A 20166-nucleotide genomic window follows, 5' to 3' on the forward strand; every position below is an offset into this window, starting at 1 on the left:
ACAAGGCTTTTTTTTTTACTGGTTTGTGTAGAGAGAGGATATTGATTAGGGTTTAAGGTTTTCCCATGACTTTAAAATGATTACCTCCCTGAAATGTATTACTTCTTTCTCCCAGGATTCCTGTGAGTTATCAACATGTTTTTTACTTTTAACACTAAAATATATATACCTTATTTCATGACCAGTCATTTATTCTGAAGATTCTTTAGTTTATGTGTTAACATTTATACTAAAACAAACCTTTTTTCAGCATTGTCCTTTTTTTATTAGTTTTAAATCAGAAAATGGATCAGGATGTCAATTATTGGTATTCAAACCTGATCTTAAGATGTCAATTTTGGCCTTGATATATTAGGAATCTTCTAATGGACAGTATGAAGAGGAGGAATGATTACGAGTGTTTATTTGAGCATTTGACTATAATTTTAAGACAAACTTGAAAAATTGTGAACCTTACACCAAAATATTTTAGCCCACTTGCTGAAACTGAAAATTGAAATTGAAATGGACTCTCCATAGAAGAGCTCTATTTAACACTTCACTGTGTTCTCCCTGGGAACATATCAGCAGGATCACCTTATCTGTTGTAAGCTGTAGTACTAACCCATGGGCTTAGGGAAACCTAAAACTTCCTTTGATAAGAACGGAGGGACAGCCTTCCTTCTCTGCACCGTTCTCAAACCAAGCTCACTGCCAGCCTCGAGAGAAAGAGAGAGAGAGAGAGAGGAGGGAAGAGACAGTTATTTCCTACAGAGGCTGAGTGAACACAGATGGGAGGGCTGTACCCCAGCGTTAGAATATCAAAGCAAATATTCACCTTAAGAGACAGACATGTTCATAAACTCCCCGGTCCTTCTCAATTTCCACATTATGAAATCAAATGCCCACTGTGAAATGGTTTGTTACCTTACTTAAAATACAAGCCTTTTTGCTGACAGCACCTGTGTTGAGGAGAGCTGGATTTGTGGCACCGATAAAAAGAGATTGTGGTGGAAAATAAGAAGTTTTAATGCCTCAGATTCCCTGGAATTTTTCTTTGAAGTCCAGGTTTGAAAGCAGACATGGTAATTGTCTCCAGGGGTTCTTGCTGTGTGTTTGAATGTGTGTGAGTGAGTGTGTGAGTGTGTGTGTGTGTGTGTGTGTTGTAAAGGAAACTACTAAGTAGAAGGGTTTGCCTGTGTGATTTTCTGTAAATGTAGTGTAGTCGTCTGATACTTCAGCTCAAATATAATAATAACATCTACTTATTTCAACATGTTTGTGATCGGTAACTTCTGAATCTCTTTTTTATTAACTTCATTGCATTATATTTTCTTGCTATCTTACCTGTTTTTTTTTTAAATGCTACTTTCCATTGCACATTGTAAATCTATACTTTTTTCTTTTTTCATTTTGTGAGAGTCCTGCACTTGTCAAACAGAAGCTTAACTGTGAGTACAAGAGTGAAGCCTTTCTTAGCTTGTTGAGTCTAAAGAGCTTTGACTGTTGTGAGGCAGTCTTGTTTTCTTCTTGCCTGAGGGCCACCACAGGAGGTGAAGTCATAAACATGGCTGGGAAAGTGGAACTTAGCTGAGTGAGGAAGTCTGTGTGAATCTCCCTGCAAAAACACATTACTTCACTACACCTGTCAGCACTAGTTCTAGCTTTACAAAAAAAGAAAGCTAATGTGCGGCTTGCTCTTAACTGTCTTTTTGCAGAGCTGGATTTTTATGCAAACAAGGGAGTAGAAAATACATTTTAATACCTCCTTGCACTGCAGTCTTCCAGCGAATTTTAATAGTGGGATGTTGAGTTGTTGACAGCTTGAAGTCATTTACATCAAGACAATAATAAAGCCTCAATTGCTGACATGCAGAGTTGGTTCTTCAACTAAACACCACAATACAAATACACCCAGAAGTAATTGCTAATATCAGTAAATCTTGTCTAGATTCCTCACTTGTTATCTTAAATTAATTTGCATGACAGCAATATTTTAATTCAAGAAGTCATAGATTTTTACTGTCACTTATTTCAAAGTACAAACTAACATGTGTTGCAGCTCTTTATCCGTGCAAAGTGTGTCAGTTGATAGAGAGCATTTTTAAGGAAAAGGAAACATATTTCTCTAGTTGAGCAGACTGACACAGTGGCAGTAATTGGAAAATCGTGGCCCTGGTGCTGAGCTTCTAATAATGAGACATGTCTCTCGTTGTGTTGAGGATATTAATAATGTAAAAATTCAGGAGCCAGTGTTGGACACTCCTAGATAATTAATGTTCACTCTCCAACTTGACACCAGTTGATTCTGTAGGTGAAGGACTGTTCAATTTTTAATCATCACCATGCAGCTCGGTGTGCCTGAGCTCAATGAAAGGGACAAAGTGAGTTGCAACTAGCTGCCTGTTTAGATGGAAAAGGTTAGACTTTAGTCCCATGGCACCTGTATGATCCAAATGTTGTGTCCATATTAGTTGAGCTTAACTATGTGTGCACTGTTTGCTTCCATTTTTAAGTGGTTGTAAATAGTGTCGGAGAATTCATTGGGCATGTGATGTTCCCTGTAGCTATACTTGGTGTATGTTGTTTTATTTGGAATTAAATTCTTGCAGATAACAGTCTGCTCCACTACACTACCAGCATTTCAGGTATTGGTTTAATAGCTAGCTAGCTGTTATTATTTATATGAAAAGGTAATCATGGTTAGGATTTTAAAATTACGTTTGCATTTCTGTGACACATTATAGAAAGGCTGTAAAATTTCTATAAATTCAAAAGATGCCTCTTGATAGAAAATAATGAATGCTCGCATTAATTCTTCCTTGTTTTCCAGAAAAGGGAATGTGTGTGTCTGAGAAACAACTCGGATCAATTATACCACTCAGGAGGCCACCGGCTACATTTACATGAAGGGTGTAATTTGGCTGTTTGCCATGCTCCAGTAGAGATCCTGTTTGAGTTAAGCTGTTTACATAAACTGCATTTTGGTTCCTTTGTAACCATGAATAAACCAGTCGGCAAATATTCCCATTCACCTAAGCGTCTTCCGCCCACAGATATAACCGCCATCTTTAATTCAGATATCAGCTGATGAAGCCACTAGTTACGCCCTCCATATTGGTCTCAGCAAGAGCAGATCATTTTTACTACAAGAGAAAACAAACCCAAAAACTCAAGAGGTTTCTTAGTCCTAATAATGTATGTTCTTACAACAAAGCCAGTATCCAAACATCAAAAACTGAAATAACAGTAGAAAAGGGGTAACTAAAACAACAAATTACTTATGTACTGTAATGGTAGGCATGGTAAATGAAGCCCAATTTGAATTTTCACACCATGACTGCCATTAAGTACAATAACACAGTCAATCTATATTTACTTATACTGTTGTTGCTTTTAACAGGATGCTGTTGTCACTCACTGTTTCATTCATTTCATCCTGATCGGCCGTACTTTGCTGCGCTTTCATGATGTTAAGCTGCTCTTAATGAAACTCAACACTTCCTGCAGATGTTTCACAGTAAATGTGACGTGAAAAGATTATTCTCTCTGAACCGCTGGAAGGGTTTTAATGTGAAACAGATGGAGGAATGAGTTGGCATTGACAGCGAACGGCAGATGGGAGTAAATCACAAAACAGGGACAATTCTTACAGAAATATATTCAAATCTTTTCATGAAACAAGGAAATTAGCAATAAAGGGGTGTCTGTCATAAAAAATCCACCTCAGATGAAGACCTGGTTCTTTTCAATTGACGTGAATGAAAGCCTTGTGTCTTTATAATGTGTACAAATGGGTTCTTCACAGTAAGGTTGGGCGATATATCGAATATACTTGTATCATTCAGTGGGATGTAGTAAATTACTAGTTTGTGAACCTCCAGCATGAGATTCTGGTGATTTAGCTTCTCTCGCTGTCTCCTCACAGACACAAAAAGAAGAAGAAGAAGAAAAAACCTAGCCTACATATGTTGCACACACTTGTCCACCCAGACCTCTCTCGATGTGTGTGCGATGTATATAAGTGAGATGAGGCGTGTGTTTAACTTTCCGCTCACTGCTAACAGCTAACTGCTAACGGTTGTTGTTTTGACTTGAAGCTTCAGGTTCACAGCAACTACACTTCCTGGCAGGATGAGCCGGGCGCTTCAGAATACAAGAACCAGTTCTGCTCTGATTAAAGTCATTATAAAAGTACTTTATTTAACTAAATTATATCAGTACTGTATTTAACTTAACTTAAGCAATACTGCCTTCAACCATACTTTACTATACTCTACAGTAACTTTATTGAATTATAAAACTATTTCACTTTATTAGCAGAACAGTAGTTAATATAACTATTGTAACTGCAGTTTATGTAGTTGTTTAGTATATTAGTAGTTTACAGTTGTTATTGTTGAAGTAGTTAATATTGAGATATACATCCTGTATCACAATATAGCCTAAGAATATTGCATTATTATTTGTAAGCCATCTTACCTAGCCATACTTCACAGTCAAAAAGTAACACAGACGATAGCTAATTACATGTGTTGCATCACAACAGTCTCGTAAGCTGCAACCTAAACAAATTTGCCTTAACAATATCCCACAAGAAATGTGCAAACACTACATAAATGTTCAAAACCAAAAAAATATTTAGACAAACAATTTAGTGTCAAAAAAATCTGACCGTTCATTGCCAACTTTTAGTACTGGAAAATATTTGAAACCCTTTACATTTACACTCAAGCATTCATTGATAGCATTTCTGGTTTTGTAGTACCAATCAAAGGTTTGAAAACACTATCTCATTCAAGGGAATGGGAAGCGGTGTCTACATGTATAGTATGTGTGTTTTGGCTTGTCCGTGTGTGCTCTCACCCTGTGTTGTGCAGCGATGGAAAAACAAATAATATACTAGTGCGTGCAAAAAGCTGAAAGGCAGTTACAGTAAAGTTTCCCGAGGGCAGCTGCATTTGTTGGGGGGTTAATGAATGCCAGAAACAGGCATGTGTTGTTTAGTGAACACGATAGATTAAAGAACGACTGTGCGAACGATCGCTTTTGCATACAGTTCCCAACAACACCCTTTCACCTCCCACATGTAGCCCACAGCTCAGAGACAACCCATCTGTTTCTCCATTCCCAGGGTGAAATCAGCCTTGACAGGACTGGCTTAGCAGTATTTCAGAATTGTCCTCTCCAGGAAGACACAGTTGGCTTTTCGTAGTTCCCTATCTATCAAATTCTCTGCTTCTGTACTTCACCCTCACCTTGTAGTCTTACTATCCCCTCTTTCTTACCAAATCATATTCTTCATTTTTACTCTCCTGTTCTCCCCCCACTCTCTTTCTCTTCATTCTGTGCCTCCCTCCCCCCTTATTCCACCCTCCTCATTTTTAAAAGCCACATGCTCCCAGCCCGTCTGGCTCAGTTGCACCCTGCCAATGAAGGGGTTTTTATTGGGCTGAGATTGAGTGCAGCCAAGCAGGGCCTGGCTAGGGCTGAGGCTGGGGCCAACCTCGCAGTTCCCCCAACCCAACACCCTCCCCCCTTCCCCCTCCGCATGCCTGTTCTGGTCTGGCCCTGTTGCCCAGAAGGAGATTACTTGTCTCTGCTGCCCTTAATTGCCGACAGCAGCTGAAAAGAGCCAGAGAGAGAGACATTATAGAGAGAGGAGAGGGAACAGTGTTGGCTTGTTGAGCTGTTACTTGACAAGCTTGGACTCAAAGGTTTGTGTTCCTGCTGTCAAATCCTGGCTCTGTATTAGTTGGTTTTATTAAGATGGATGTTGTTTTCATCAAAAGCTGGTTGTAACTCATGGTATTTTGGACTGTGCTAAAGATGACTAGTACAGTATATGAGACACATATGAAGTGTTAAGGAAGGAAAGCTGATGAAAGACTCATTACAGAAAGTATAAACCACTGTACACATGACTTCATTATAAGGATGTGTTGTAAGAGCAGTAGGGCCACTATGCCCTCTTCTTGCCCTTTAAGCCACTGTTATTCTTCATAGCCAAAGGCTTCCTTCCAGCAGCCTGTGCCCCGCCGTCCCTCTTTCACTTTTTCCAATGAACTTGTGAATTTCATATTATTACAGTTGGTTATTGTTGAATCCCCTCTGGCATGATCCCAACAAATTAAATAGCGGGCAGCTTATTGAATTGGCAGTCTCTGAAGAAGCTGTGGAGCTGTATGAATGTTTCACCTCTTTCCCCTTTTTGCCAATTTTTGTATTTTACATGTAGGTTTCCATTCAGCTCACCTCTCATTAAAATGTGTGGAATCCATGTTTGCAAGCATGTTCCCATTCAATCCTGCATCAGCACTTATTATGAAAGCGTCACCATAACATTTAGCCTGTAAATAAAACAATGCTCAAATTTGAATTTTTAATGCACATACTGATTTTCCATTCTCTGGCCAGTAGCTGTGTTTTAATTGAATTGACTAGGTGACTGAATTATGGAAACACAAACTGATACTGACAAGCACCCTGTGGAGTTTTCGTGTAAACAAATTTATTTTAAAGCACGTTGTATATCCTTGAGGGCTAATACACGTGTTGACTGCATTTCCTTCCTCTTAAAACATTTACGAAGCTGAATTTTAAAATATGTCAAATTGTGTATAGTTTATGTATATGTATGTAACAGTATTTTTCTACATTGCCTCGGTTGGTGTGTTGCTTAATTTATTGAATGTTTACCACCAACAACTGTCAATCAGCAGAATAGCTTGAAATCGGCAGTGGGATGTAAATAGCATGCATGAATGTCCATGCGTGTGTCTGTATGATACAAACAAAATGGTCACCCATCTGTTAAAACATTGCTTAATAGAGCTACTAATGGTCAAAAATTCCACACGGTATCTTTTTTAATATGGAAAAAGCACTTTTCAACTCACATGACTGATGAATACATTTATACTGAGATGGCACGCATTTATTTTGGTGCATTTATTTTCTTTAAAAAAAAAAAATAAGGAAAAAAAAAAAAAAAGCGGTCTGGAAGCCGGCCACACAGCAGACACATGCACTCCTGTGTTGTACATGAGCCAGTTGTCAGTGATATTTATGAGCAAGCAGAAGATGCAGAGATCTTGTCTCACAGTTGTCTGACTTCTAACACCAAGTAAATTGGCCTGAAGCAACCGTGTAGTGATACTCAATTCACGCTGAGGCATTTTAATGCACCTGTCATAAGAAGTACATGTGCGCCATCAGATCTCTCCCACGTCAAACGCTTTTGTCCCACTACCCAGAACCACCCTAAGGCTGTAATCCTGACCTTACTTACAAAGAAACTGACACTAATAACTTCTATCAACCTTAACTGTATTTAGTGTGACTGTCATTGTTACCCAGAGTGTTTTCGTGTAAATCCACTTAACAATTTCTTAATTCAATACCTGTGTTTCCCAGCAAGCTCAACTTTAATTGCATTTGTAAGCAAGTCTACTCTGACTACATTAGATGCTTCCTGATGAATATGGAGGGCTTTAGCAAACCTCCTTGTCACTCAACCACAATGTTTCGTGCCCTTTTGATTAACATGGAATGGAAACAATTAGGTGGGGGAGGTAGTGAGGCAAAGCAGCACATTCAACAGCTTTAAATGCTAATTAGCTAATGGAGGATGAAAGAGCAGGCAACTGGCGGGGTTTCACATGAGCACACTCAAGCTCCGGCTGCAGCTACGCTTGTTTCATCTGAATTTAGCAAGACCACCACCATTTTGTTTCCTTGAGTACCTCAGACAATACAGCCATCTTGTGTAGCGTGATTTTTTTTTTTTTGGTAATGATCTCAAATGAGGCAGAACCCATCTTTCCAAGGCGTGCCTCATGTTACTTTCTTCCTTTTGGGTCCTTCCTTATCTTTGCCCCCCTGCTTTTTTTCTTTCCTCTTAAGCTATGATACATTTTCTTTTCAGCACTTCTTATTTGATAATTCTGAGATCACAGAAATATTCTCATTGCATGTAAAATTCTGTATTGTTCTGTAGTGTTTTAATGTGCTTTTTGTGCATTTTCTCAGCCTGTAGGGGCCCAATTTGCATACAAACTCTAGATAATGTACGTCCCAATTACAGAAGACTTGGGTCTCTAGTTCTATTTAAAACCCCACTAGATCTTATTATTATATCAGAATTTGTCAAAATCTTGTTATGAAATAGACTGACTCATAGTTCCTTAAAAGTAATCAGTCTGAATTAAAGTGTCGTCACATGGCCTTGTCAGACCAACATTAGCCCTGCATGAAAAAGCATTGCCCTTTTCTTCATTTAAATGAGACTGATCCAACACTGCAGCTGGACTCCTAGTGCAAGTGCACATTTCTGGTGGATTACTTTGCAATGAGAATGCCATATTTCTACTGTTCACCTCATTATCGTTGCACCAGAAAGATTAAAAAAAGATCTGATAATTGCCACTGTAACTTTCCTGTTGTAAAATCCAGTGTCAGACTGTTATAGACTCCTGCGCAGCGTTTTGGCATCTGCTACGCCTTTTACATGTCTACTTGAAGCAACATGCCCCTACAACTAAAGACAGCAGGGCTGTTTGCAGTCTGAATCCCTGCTAAGTGCCAAAACATATACATTTCAAACAAGATTCAGGCTGCTTACTTTAGGAAGCTATTTAAGAAACAGTGCATGGTCTTCACAGTTCACAGGATCGATCTTTACATTGTACTTAGATGTCTGTGTCCCCTCTGGCTTGTTGATAAAGGAGGTATTCCTCTCTCTAATCTGATGAGGTGTTAATTGCTACGCTGGGACACTTGTTTCTCAGTTAATACAAACTGAACAGGGATTTATATTGGTTATGTTACAGGTTTATGATTTTTTTTTATGTAGTGTCCTTAAAGGATTATAATGGATGTGTTCTATATTGTTCCTGTTGCCAACAAACCTCAGGAAAAGACCAAAACCTGTAATGTTAGTCCCTAATCTTTCTTCCTATTGAGGACATAATTGTTTTAAAAACTGCACACACATATGTAGTAATTTTCCAAACAGCTGAATACTGTAGTTTTTGGAGTAACTAATGCGTTTGTTTGGGACTATTTCCTGTCATAGAATAAACTACAAATGAACAAATAAACGACACGTTTCATCATAAAAGGAACATGTCACCACATTTAACAGGGTGAGTCACTGGTGTGTTTATAATAGCTTTTGGAAACAATGGAGATATATGGCACAGACTAGATATATTAGGTTTTAGCTGTAGAGGCAGCACTTGTCCATCAATTTATAATTGGTTTTGATCTTTTCATAGGATTTATTGACAATAAGAAAAATGTAGGCTGTTTCCATTTTTATTCCCTTAACACCCCATGTTGGACATACAGCCTTCACCTTTTTAACCCCTACTTAATCACAGATAATTTGGTTCAGGGACTGTTAGGAGTATTTTTAATTTGGAGACTGCATACTTGACTTGGAGACCCAATTTTGGGAATTTGCCAGAGGAAGCAGGACTCGTGGGGCTCTTTTTGAGTCCACACCAATCTTTAATGACTCTGAGTGTTTACATATTTTATCTCTCACCGGTGTATTACACTCAAGTCGACATGGACTGTAATCTGAAATAAACATCTCCATTATCTTGCCCTAATTTGTCAGGGACCATACAGATGGGTTGCCGACTCTGTTGATTTCCCTTAAAAGCCCCAAATTTGTCACAACCTTCAGTGCTCCTTTGAGAGAGATAGAGAGGCTCTGAATAAGAGAGGTGGGGAGAGAGGAAAAAGCATGCTGTCATGAAAAGAGCCGCTTCCTGGCTGGCTAGATGCAATCATGGGCACTATCTGATAGCGCCGGAGGAAATTGGATGAGCTGAGAGCTGTTGGCTGCCAGTGATGGGAAAGATGACTCCTTTGTCACTGTGTCAGTCAATTCCATACTCTCACCTGAGAGACCAATCAATAACACAGGGAGAGAGTGGTTTTCTCTTGTCTCTAGGCTTCTGTATGCTGTGGGCTGCTGTCAATTATATGCTGTAAAACACCCTCTCCTTCATGGGAATGTTGTATGGCATGTTATATGTTGAACATAAATATGTCATGGATGTGGTTAAATATGATGTATTTCTGCAGATTTAGAAACATGACTTTGATATATTAGGATGTTTTGGAAGTGAAATTATGATTCTATGTTTAATAGGTGCACACATAAATAGAACTGTATTTATGTGTGCATCTATCTATTAAACATAGAATGGTGGACTCGGTGTTGACAGTCTTATTATTACACAGCCAAGACTGTCTATTCTACAGTATGTACAAGATAGTATCTGAAAATGTCTTTGGATCTGTTGGATTTTGGTGGTGGTTATAATAAATTTTGTACTGCTCGTAAGTAGTGCAACTGCTCTCATTAGCAACTGCATCATTAGTTGTGCAATCATTGTGCATAAGACCCTGAGAGACTCATAACTATCAGTTGCTGTCAGGCATGTAGTATTACATCAGGCATCGAGGACATCTTACATGATGTAGGCGTATAAACAGAGACACTCACTGAATGATTCATCACAGTGATACTGGGCATTATGAAGCTTTAACATATTCTGTGAACAATATGTTTATGTCAGTTTTGCGTAAGATGTTCTTTTCTTAACAGTTTTTTTTTCTCCCTCATTCCTCCCCCTCACTCCTGCAGTTCTCTGATACCTGTGAGGAGTCCGCTTCCCCATTCGTCTTCATCTGCACCAACCCCCAGGAGCTGCTGGTGAAATTCCCCATGAAAGGGAAGCACAAGATCTGTAAGTCCTACTTCTTTCATGTCAGGGGGAAGTGGAGTGGATGAAATTAGCCTGAGCAGACTAAGGAATACCTTTTTATTTTTCATGAGCTTTCTCTTCTGTGTTTGTATGCTCACATGCATTCATAAATAGCTGCGTAAAAGAATCATAATGCAAGGCGGAGTACCTGATTTAATATATTTTCATTAATTCAACAAAATTGCTCACGCGAACACACACATGCACACACACACACACGCACACATACATACACATAAACATACAAAGCGTACTCCCTCATTCACATGTATAGATCCTCTCCAAGAGCCATCTGTAAAGACGGGATTTTGCTGTCAGTTTGCCTGGGGGACAAGCCGGGCCTGGATGTGCAGTGTTGTTGCTGTATTGTGTGATTTATAATAGGACTCAAACACATTTTCCCTCCGCTGCCATTGCTGCTGCTGCAAAATGATGTACCTGCAAGCTCTTTTGTTAATATTTCAAAACCCTCTAAAGACTTGAGAGGATTGTTTATGCAGCTGTGCCTCTTTCAGATCTTTTCCAGATCGATGGAGGCTTTTTTTTTGAGAGGCTCAAGGTAAAATGTAGCAGGAGGTGTGCCCCTTTTTTCACTAAAACGGATATGATGACCTTGTCTACATTTTTGTGAAAATGAGGAACAGAAGTTTTTAAAGGTTTGGCACAGACATAGACAGTGAAAAATGAAATAAAGTGTTTAACTGGAGGTCAGCAGGTCTCGAAAAATGTATAATTTCATCACTGATTTCTGATTTTTGTGAATATATATATATATTTAGTTACATTTAAAGTGTGTAAATGCTGCACTAGATTTGGTGTAAAAAAAAAAAAAAAAAAAAGGCTGCTCATATTGCATTTGCATTTTAGTAGTCTTAAATTGTTCACACGTAAATTCTGACATTAAAACAGTCTGATAAAAGGCTGGATTTGATTCAACATTCTTACAGGTTTTCTTTAGACTTAATGTAAAGTGTAGCTACATTACTTAAACTGACAGTAGCTTGTGGTTTTATGAATCAGCAGCTTAGCTTGTGTTGCTAAATTTAAAAAAATATGACTTGATGTTGAATTTATAGCCATAGTAAATGGTTAAACAGTAATATATATGTCGCAATTAATTACAACCTGCTGCCAGATTTTTCCATTTCAGTTGTGATAACTCAAAGATTTCTCCAAAGGGGACAAATTAGTGAGGTAACTGAACTGTGCAGTTTTTTTCTGCTTCAAAAAGGATTTGACTGCCTAAGACAAAAGAGATATGTTTAAAGAAGGGCTTTGTGCTATTGTTTTGTTTTGATGATGTGACATTTATCATTCATAAAGAATTCTTACTGGCAGTAATTTTAGTAGGTTGCCTTTATCCTGAACCAGTGACATTTTGCATGTCATTACCTGCTGAGATCCTTTGGTATTGTACAATGGGTTAGTCTTTAGTCTTATCCAATTGCCTTATAGCTTTGTCCTGGCTCTGGCACTCACGTGCGTAATTAGATATACCTATTCTCAGCCAAATGCTCACACAATCACCACCACTACCATGTATAGTACTAGTCAAAGGTTTGGACATGCTTTCTCATTCAAGTGAATGACAACATTTTTACTGGTCTTGTATTTTCTGAAGACGGCTGTTTTTTGTTTTTTGTTTTAGTTTAAATTGCATTCAGTATGATGAGATAAGGCACACAAAATGCCCTCATAACATACAGGACATAACCTTAACTATCTCACATGTAATAGCAATGATATGTGAAAATGTTCACCATTATGTCTTTATTCTGTGCATGTCTACAGTTTTGCATTTTCCATGCTAATGTGCATTAGTCATAACATGCATCCTGTTGTATAATTTACCTGGTTATATATGGATTGGTTACCCTGACCCACTGGACCTACACAGTCGCTGGCTATAGCTTTCACTATGTCACTCTTTTGCTCTCTTGCCCCATCTTCCACCTCAATTCCCAGTGCATCTCACGGGTCAAGGCATTGCCGCTTGTCTTATTCACGGGGGCTTAACACAAGTATTTTTCTTGCTCCCCCTGCAGCTTATATTGACAAGATCTGCCTGTCACTGGCATTGCCGACCATCTCATGTCTCATCAGAATGAGCAAGAAACACAGTGTACAGTCCTCTGATCTTCCTTTCTTTTCAGTAGACTCACTTTATTACATAATGTTCACTATTGATGTGTTTTTTTTTATCATGAAAGCATTAAACATTTATGTGGTAGGCAGCTAACTCAACACAACCAGCATTGATATTATAGAGTATCAAATTATCAAGTACTCACTGCTTAAATTTAACTAAGCAGCATGGGCATCCCATTAATGTCCTCTTTACTGCCCCCTTTTAAACGGTCATGGTCATTTTAGTCCCCCATTTGCTGTTACTGTGGTAGGAACTACTCTTCTTAGACATCAACCGCTAAGACAATCACTTCTTTCCTTCAGCTTAGAAATCATCAGCTGCTTGAGTTTTTATATGGATGATTTGGTTTGTGAGACTAGCAAAGCAACCAAATGAGCTCAAAGTTGCAGCAAAGGTTGTTGTTGTTGTTATTGGTTGGATCATCATTACTAACAAACCTTTTTCATTATTGTCGCTATAATAAAATTGCATACAACAGCATGGAGGTTTGGAAGGACTGTAAAGCCAGCACATTCACGTAAGACTGAACATTATTGGATTTGGCAATTATCAAATAATGTGCCTCTCTCTCTCACCAGCCAGTTTTACAGTTGGCTTTTTAGATAATATGCTAGGTTATGCTAGATTCAAACTCAGGTTGATCAGTCGTTACCCTGTGGAAGAGTGTGTGACATTTAAAATGGCATACAGCCAATCCTCACTCGCTGTAATAAGAGATCTGCATTATGGTTTATGGTCACATCCTGTGAACATTTGTGTGTGTGTGTGCGCCTCTGTGTAAGCTGAAGGTCAGTATGGGTGTTGAAAGCTATTTGGCTCTCTGTCATGAACCCACATTTCCTTTAGCGGTTCTTTCTAGCTATCCTTCACTTCCCTGATGTTTTTAATGTTTTTTTAATTAGCCTGACATCCTCTGTATGGTGTGGCACGTTGCTACAATAGTAAACCATATACCACTAAGATAGCTGATATCTAATACACACATCAAACCTGCTCTTCACCCTTGAATAATATTTTTTTTTAAATCAACAAATATACCTTTAAGCTCTATTTCTTGTAAAAGTGCCAAACTGACTGCATCATTTACCTGACAGTCCATTTTGGAGCTCTCCATAAACGTACATTTAATATGTTGAATGACCTTTAAGCCTGTAAATCAGCTGATCTTAAAGCTGTAGACACACTACATAATTTAAAAGTTAATTACAACCCTAATCTGGTCATAACAACTTATTTTCAACATAATAGAGAGCTTTGCTTGGTCTGTGAAAAATAGAGCATGTCACAGTGGACTGGTCATTATCTTGTTGCCCTCAAGATGACGGACTGAAGTCTTTCACCTCACTACTGAACCTTAAACCAATTGGAGGCATTACAATGACCGACCCACTATGTTTGATTTTATAACTAGATTTCAAACAAATCTGAACAATATCCTGTAGGCTAACTGAGTTTGACTGCTGTAATCAATTCAATGTGTGTTTCTGACTCTTTTCACAGTCAGGTAGTTCGTTTTGTTCCTGGGTTAAACCATTTTGGTCCCATTCCTTTAATCCTTTCCCTTCATCGCCCTTCAACTGCACAAAGCTAGAATTATGTCTGTTCCTTATGATAAGAGACTGTACATTTCTATACATGTTTCTATACACAAGAGGGGGAACCCAAAAATTGAATGTGGTACACTCATCCCAGCGCTTCTCACATTCTTGGACACATTCCCTGTAGTCATCTTTTGTCACCATGTTCAGAGCCTCCTGCGTTTCTTTGTGATTTTCTTCCACGGTGGCAAATCTTCTTCATTTCAGTCCCAATTTAGTTTCACCAAGCCAGAGGCATACATTACCTAGCGGCAAATCCCATAACTACACCTTACTCATACACTGACAGACAGTGGCTACAAGGAAATTTAGGTCTCCCATAGTATTTAGTCTTTCAGATATTTGTTCACATGCTCCATCCATCTCAACTTAAATTGGATGGACGCCATGCTGGGACTGTTATTACTGAATGAGCCAGAAGCTGTTTCTTGCTGTTTTGCAAAACAAAGCATTAGGTAACCTGTGTATTATATTTGACCTTCCTATAATGATGCCTACGAAGAATCAAAATCCTATTACTTAAGGCATGAAGAGTGCATATCCAGTGTAATGTTCCATGAGAGAATCAAATGGCTTTAAGCCTTGTTTAAAGACTGTTCGACCAGCAAGAAAAAAAGCACAGATCTCTTGTAAGGACTGCAATGCATTATTCCAAATTCACGCCGCACAATTTTAGCCCTGACTTTCTACTCGCCAACAGTTTTTCGAGATCGCAGGCTTAAATCCTCAGATCAGAGGCAAATCGGCATTTGGTTGGTTCTCGCAAATCAGTGCTTGATTGCTATGTGTGAACTGTTTAAGGATGCAATCTGAGAGCTTCCAGAGAGCTTATACTATAGTTTATTGGTTTAATGTCTATTTATAGTCTTGGTATACTCAAAAGCTTTCAGTATTTTGTAACCTTGTTGTCCTTGCTGAACCACAGTGCCAGCAGACAGCTATGTTTTTGCGGCCAAAATATTTATTTAAACCATTTCTCGTGTCACATCCTGCATGTGTTTTCGTGACAAAGTGTAGTTTGGAAACCAGACAGACCCGTTGGGAATTCCTTCTGGTGAAACATCTTGTAATGTGTGCCCTTCTGTTGTCAATCAATCATGTAGTGTGCAAACCACGACGACATCAAGACTCAGGATTTACAAGACATAAAGTTGTGTAGTGTGAACAGTACAGCGATCTGATGACTTTGAAAGTCATCTAGTGTGCCCATGGCATTAGTCAAGGAAGCACAACAGTTCAGGAGCAGCGAAATATTAAAAAAAATGTATGACAGACTCAAGACATCTACAGCCTTTTGTTCATTATTGGAATAATTAATGAAATCAGTTTGGTGGTGTATTTGTTCTATAAAGATTCACAGAGGTTTATCCAATGTGCTTTAACTCCAAAAAGGCATTCTCACATGAATTTAACATTTAAATGAATCTCTGTTATCACATACAGTGCTGTAAGAGTAGAGGGAAAAGAAGTCATTTTTACCCATTTTAGAAACAAAGGGGGAACGTCCTCTAATAGCTTTTAAAGGAAGAAAGGTCATTCCCAGATCTTCACTCAGCTTGGTTCTCAACATATAACCCTTGTGATATTGCATATGAATTCAGGGAGTGCTTTGTGAACATTGGCTTATCTTTTTCTATAAAGATTAGTCACACTGATGGCTCTCCAGCAGATACAAAAGAGGTCTCTTTTGCTGAGGTTTGATCCAACTACGGGGCAGGAAGTCATGGATATAATTGCTAAAATGAGAAATTCAGCTCCAGCAGCAGGTCATGATGAGATCTTTTTATCACTGGTCGTGTTAGTCATTGACATATATAATCTCAAAATCACTGGAGACTGGAGTCATTTTGAAGGACCTCAAGGTCGACAAAGTAGTTCTCCTGCTTTAAGCTTAAGGTGCCAGCATAATCCTTTTCAGATTATCTATTTGATGTATAACAGGGTTCTCCGGGACCTGAACACCCATGTTTCAATAACCATTCAAACGGTTATCAATGGCAAGCAGCTTTTTGAAATATTACCACATATGTAACATTGTTCTATTATCCAAATTATTTTGCTCTTTCAGTATCATATTCTTGGCGACCATAATATTGATGTATTTAAATATTGATATTGGTATAATGATATATATCACAAAGGGTAATTGAACTCATTAGTAATATTTAGCCTTAATTTAAACTACTTTAAATGTTATATTTGATTATCCTCCAGTGATGTAATTAAAATAAAGAGGGAAAATATTTTTTGATCAGTTGGACGTGGCTGTCATTGTCATATGAATACAATAAAACTGAGCTGGGTAATTATGAACCCATTGTGAAGCCTTAATCTATAATCTCTTGTTACCATATACTCACAATCTTCTAGTTGATTTGGCAATGCCCATGGTTACTGTTGGCAACAGGAAGTGCAGTTTAATACCTCGGGCTCAGACTTGAGAGCAGCAAACACTCTTTGAGCAGCTGCACTGTCAGAAATACAAGATAAGAGCAACTGGTGTATCTGTTTATAGTGCAGCCAAACAAATGTATACTGTTTAAATAAAGAAGTCAGTCAATAATTGGCCTTTATCCATTATGCCATGAGCAACTGTAATCTAATTTCATGCTTTGCACGACACAAGTAGTTTTCCACACCAACAGAAGTGCACAGGAGTTGCTTACCTAGCCGAGGAGTTGGAAGTGTTTCATTAGTCCCTGCAATATTTAAAACTGATCTGCTGCCAAAAGGTGTCTGAAATGACCATGTTGTTTTCAAGCATTTTTGATGAACAACTGTCATCAACACAGACTAATCTTCCTGTAGCAAATGCTCAGTGTGCATTATCAGTAACTTAATACAGCTCTGACTTGTTTGTAGCAGAGTAGAGAACAATGACACTGATATCAATGACATAAAATGATAGTACAGTAACACTGGATTACATGCCTGTGTTGTTCCTTGTGCATCCCCGGAGCGTAGGTGAGAAAACTAGGTGTACGCAGAAATGGCAGACTAACAATATAGAGTGATAATCACTGAATGTAAACAAATTGAATCAGTGAATCACTGAATGTAAATACATTGAATAGTTAATGCAGAAACCAACATCATAAATAGTAACAAAAATGGGGTTTGATTTCATACAAATATTAAATATTTAAACTTGAATTAATATTCTACATTTTGTACTCAGTTTGTTGCATTGACTCAGCCCTCTGTTCTCTGATGGTTGCTGGATCACATGGAGAGTATAATTTTTTTATGTAAGACCAACCTGCACATGCACATATACACATACAGCAGCAACACAAATAGGTATTCATTCACCAGTGAATGTTTGCCCTATGATTTGTCTCCATTACTCCATTACTGTTAAAAATGCAGACCACTGAAATCCAGTACAGTACATATGAAGCACTCTTGTGGAAATTGCTTGAATCAAAGTAATCCATATTTACTTGTTCCTATGTAACCGCCATATGCCAAGGGACCAGTAAGTATATATCACAAAAAGTGTATTCTCTTTTATTTGTTTGTTTACGCATTTAACATCATATCCCTTGTACACATTGCACTTCTTGCCTTGTTTTGGAAGTCATTTGCATTTTCCACGCATACATTATCTGGCTGTTGCAATATGCATGGCTTTTACTCCTCCAGTTGAACCACATATGGTAATAACACAATATATTCCCAGTGAAAATATTGCAGTTGAATGTTGCTCCACTAACCATCAGCTGCACTGTTACCTTGTGATTACCTCTTTGTTTTACGTGTGAAATCATAGCACCATGGGATTGCAAATAGAGAAAGCCAATTACCTAACAAATGTCCACCTTCTCTCCCGAGGTGGTCGTGTTTTTTTTCCTTTTCTCCTCTATTCCTCCCCTACGCTCTTCTTCTGTCATCCACTGCTAGGAGACAGAAAGAGGTTAGAGCGACGGAAGTCCTTTTTTGGTTATTTATTCATGGATTTTCCATTTAATATTCATGCCTTTTTCAGGACTATCTGGGTGCAGAGGAGAATTTGCTGCCTCGGAGGCTGCCGGGGCCAAAAATCAGGTTTCAGCTCCAATGAGCCCAGCGGATGAAGGGAAGAGAGAGAGAGAGATAGATAGAGAGGGAATGAGAGAGCTGGGTTTCATGTGTTCTCTAGTAAATGAGAGGCAGGCCTTGAAGGTGACAGGCTGTGTTTATTACTGATCTGTCAGCCGGTTAATGGGGAGAGGAGAAGAGAAGAGTGGAGAGAGCTGAGCTGTTGAGCAGAGACCAGAGCACACAGGCATTGGAGCCCCAAGCAATAAACTTTGCCATACTAGATCCTCCTTGTCCTTACAGATTCAGTGACAACATTCCTGCATGCTGAACTGCCTCCACTGGCAACAGAGTATTTTACTGTGCTCTTTTGTAATCTGTATTTTTCAATTAACAAACATTAACAGATATAATATGTTGCTAATGCCCAAATACTGCCTTGTAAAAAGATGTTATCTGTTAAGAACTGTCACCCCACTTCAATCTCAGCTGCACCGTTGGGAGAAAATAACATGCATATTGGCTACCGTTATTGGTTACCATGGAAATGTTATTTGGTGAAAAAGCAAGTGATTTTTTAAGTATTTCTTAAAATTCTAAAATACAGTACATTGAACATTTTTGCCATATCCATGTTTTACTTTCAAAAGAAAAGTCTGGCATGATTTCTTCTGTATTCCATGATTATCACTTTATATTTTTTATGCAGAGCCGGGTACAAATTCAGATTTCTACTCTACCACTCTGCTCTACTATTACTCAAATAGCCTTGACTTTGAAATATGTTCTTTCTGAGAGCTCTAGTATTTGATTGCACTTGAGCTAAGCTGTTTTATCAGCAGCCCTTGCTAATGAAACCTCTTGGTTTTCCATCTCAGTAAAGGGTGAAAAGGCTGTGTAAGGAAATTGCTCTTTGTTGTAGGAATAGATTTGTCTTTTCTTATCTTAACCAAGCATTGTTGTCTTTATCAGTCACCATTACAAAATCCATATCAATCAGCGTTTGACGTGTCAGTGCTTTCTTTTGTCACGTTTTCTGCATGAATAACATGCTTCTTGCAGTAAGCATTTTATTTAGTCATTATTCCAACTAATGTAATTATTACTGTAGTCTATTCAAACATTTGTGTGCTTCATGCTCACACGTCATTATATTTGTGGCCCGATTCACAGAGGCTATTTCCAAGCTGCATCACAGCTGGATTTGGGTTGTAAATTGCAGATAAATTTGAATTGCAGATAAACGGGACGCAAAAATGATGTTTGTTTTGATCAGATAAACGTGCAAATAATAGGAAGGGGAAATCATCACAAGTTGAAAATAGCAGCTGCCATGTTGCAAATTTGTTTAAACAGGGCCCCTGGGTTAAACATACAGCATTTGGTGTTACAGGCCTGAGAGATGCTTACATCGTCCTGTGGTGAGATATTGCTGCTACTGTATTGTTGCACAAACCAGTTTTCCTGGTGATGCCCTAAGGGCTACTACAGCTGAGGTTAAAATTAATTTAGTCTTCAGGAATATAACATGGATGCAAGTGTAGCAAGGAGAGCAATGTCTGTTTCATGCACTCAGCAGAGTGAATTTGTCTGCCTTGTAACCCAATTATTTCCACGCTACAATTGATCGTCCATA

General features: G+C 38.4%; 1 protein-coding gene across 1 annotated transcript in view; it reads left to right on the top strand.

The window, feature by feature from the left end:
- trip4 (thyroid hormone receptor interactor 4) overlaps window positions 1-20166 on the top strand; it is a 74207-nt gene that overhangs the window by 20119 nt on the left and 33922 nt on the right. Inside the window, exon 12 of the mRNA XM_053317383.1 lies at window positions 10643-10745. Coding sequence (XP_053173358.1) covers window positions 10643-10745 — 103 coding nt within the window. The remainder of the gene's footprint in view (window positions 1-10642; window positions 10746-20166) is intronic.

The sequence above is a fragment of the Scomber japonicus genome, chromosome 1 (genome assembly GCF_027409825.1).
Source record: "Scomber japonicus isolate fScoJap1 chromosome 1, fScoJap1.pri, whole genome shotgun sequence".
NCBI classification, from domain to species: Eukaryota; Metazoa; Chordata; class Actinopteri; order Scombriformes; family Scombridae; genus Scomber; species Scomber japonicus.